This window comes from Monopterus albus, unplaced genomic scaffold (genome assembly GCF_001952655.1).
Source record: "Monopterus albus unplaced genomic scaffold, M_albus_1.0 scaffold40.1, whole genome shotgun sequence".
Taxonomy (NCBI): Eukaryota; Metazoa; Chordata; class Actinopteri; order Synbranchiformes; family Synbranchidae; genus Monopterus; species Monopterus albus.
The window spans coordinates 1,073,771-1,075,758 of NW_018127920.1; the positions used below are offsets into that span (position 1 = coordinate 1,073,771).

The 1,988-nt window shown below is 42.2% G+C and overlaps 1 protein-coding gene across 1 annotated transcript in view; it reads left to right on the plus strand.

The window, feature by feature from the left end:
- Positions 1 to 417: 417 nt before the first annotated feature.
- Positions 418 to 1,988, plus strand: part of LOC109959699 (immediate early response 3-interacting protein 1) — a 3,565-nt gene continuing 1,994 nt past the window's right edge. Inside the window, exons 1-2 of the mRNA XM_020599270.1 lie at positions 418 to 597; positions 1,077 to 1,178. Of these exons, the coding sequence (XP_020454926.1) occupies positions 507 to 597; positions 1,077 to 1,178 (193 nt within the window). The 5' untranslated portion in view covers positions 418 to 506. The remainder of the gene's footprint in view (positions 598 to 1,076; positions 1,179 to 1,988) is intronic.

Here is a 1,988-nt window from a genome sequence, read left to right on the forward strand (position 1 = left end):
TAAGGTTTCTGGTTTCTCCCTGTTGGTGTTGGGCCTCTTCCTTGCTTTGGTGAAGGCCCACTTAGGGTATCCACAAGCCCTAAGGGAGTTCTGGATGTGTAATTTCTCCTTCTTGGCCCCTTCTGCAGTTGTGGGCACCTCATCTGCCCTGTGATTTAGAGTTCTGACGACTCCCAGTTTTTTTCTTTCTTTCTACATTATTTCAGCTTACTATGACCTGGATGACTGTGAATCTGCACAGATTTCTTGAACTTTATTTATTTATTTATTTTTTGAATTAGCTAAATGTGTTTACATTTTGCTGATTGTACATTAATTCAGGTTTACTGTAGGCTAAGTATATTTTACATTTATAAAGCAACGGTACTTTACACAGAATCCTAGCCATTTCATATTTGCCAAACGCAAAATTAACGCTATACGATTTGTTCTTTCTCAGCCACCGTAGGCTACGTCAGAAGTAAATACTGTCAGCGAAGCTAAAGCTAGCTAATTGTAGAGACAACATGGCATTTACTTTGTACTCTCTCATTCAAGCAGCAGTACTTTGTGTCAATGCTGTCGCTGTGTTGCACGAAGAAAGATTTCTCAGTAAAAGTAAGTGACTGTTCTCAAAATTGCATGTACCCTTAGCTTTAGAAGTCGTTTGAAATTCGAAATTGGGTTAGCCTATAGGTTAGCTAACGTTAATGCTAACGTTAGCTTTCTTTCTTTCTTTCCCCCATCTGAAACAAAACTAAGATCTTAGCATTTGTGATTCATCGATGAAGATTGACATTTCTTAAAGTTGCTCTACCAGAACAACTAAAGTTGTGTGACATAAATGTTTACCACCATTTAAATCTAATGGGCATTTGTTGCAAAAGCTTTTAAAACGCCTCATTAACAAAAACCAATGTACAACATTGAGACAAGTTATTAACAAAAGATGAACCATTTAAATACTGGTATAACTATTTAAAAAAACTCTATAAAATGTCTAATTTAAAGAGCAATATCGAGAATATTTAATTTTCATTTCTTATAATTATCTATTTATCCATCCACCCATGTCTGGTCATGTTATCCATCTTTAGTTGGCTGGCGAGTGGACCACAGTATCGGAGGATTTGGTGATGAACCAGGCATCAAAGTGCAGCTAATGAACCTTATCCGCTCCGTGAGGACAGTCATGAGAGGTGGGTCTCTACTGTAACACACACACCATTTGTATAAGGGTGGGTGACACAAAATATATCTGATTGTACCATCAGCCATCAGACCAACACAAAAGGTTGTACGTGTGGCCGGAGGGGGCTTCCTCTGCTCTGAAGCACTGTTTTGACACTACAGACTGGGATATTTTCAAACCAGCATCCACTCACAACAATCATGGATGACAGGTGAGGTTCACAGACTCCTGAGGGCTCAGGATGCAGCCTTTAGGGCTGGCGACACCATAGGCCTAGCAACAGCAAGAGCCAACCTGTCCCGTGGAATCAGGGAGGCAAAATGCCAATATAGCAAGAAAGTATATGGACACTTTAGCAACACTAGAGATGCACAGAGTCTCTGGCGGGGCGTCCAAACCCTCACAGGCTATAAACCCCCACCTCAGAGCTGTGATAGTGACATCTCTCTACTGAACAGCCTCAGTAAGTTCTTTGGCCGCTTTGAAACACAGACCAACACACCAGCACAAAAGACCAACCCCTTCCCGGGCGAGCAGGCTGTGTGTCTGTCCGTAGCCAGTGTGAAGAAGACCCTCTCCAGGATTAACCCACGCAAGGCAGCTGGACCGGATAACATACCTGGTCATGTTTTAAAGGACTGTGCTGAGAAGCTCAAGGATGTCCTCAGGGACATCTTTAACATCTCCCTGAGCCAAGCAGTTGTTCCCACGTGTTTCAAAGCTGCCACCATAATTCCAGTTCCAAAGAAGCCCCACCCAACCAGTTACAATGACTATTGGCCTGTAGCACTGACTTCAGTTATTATGAAGTGCTTTG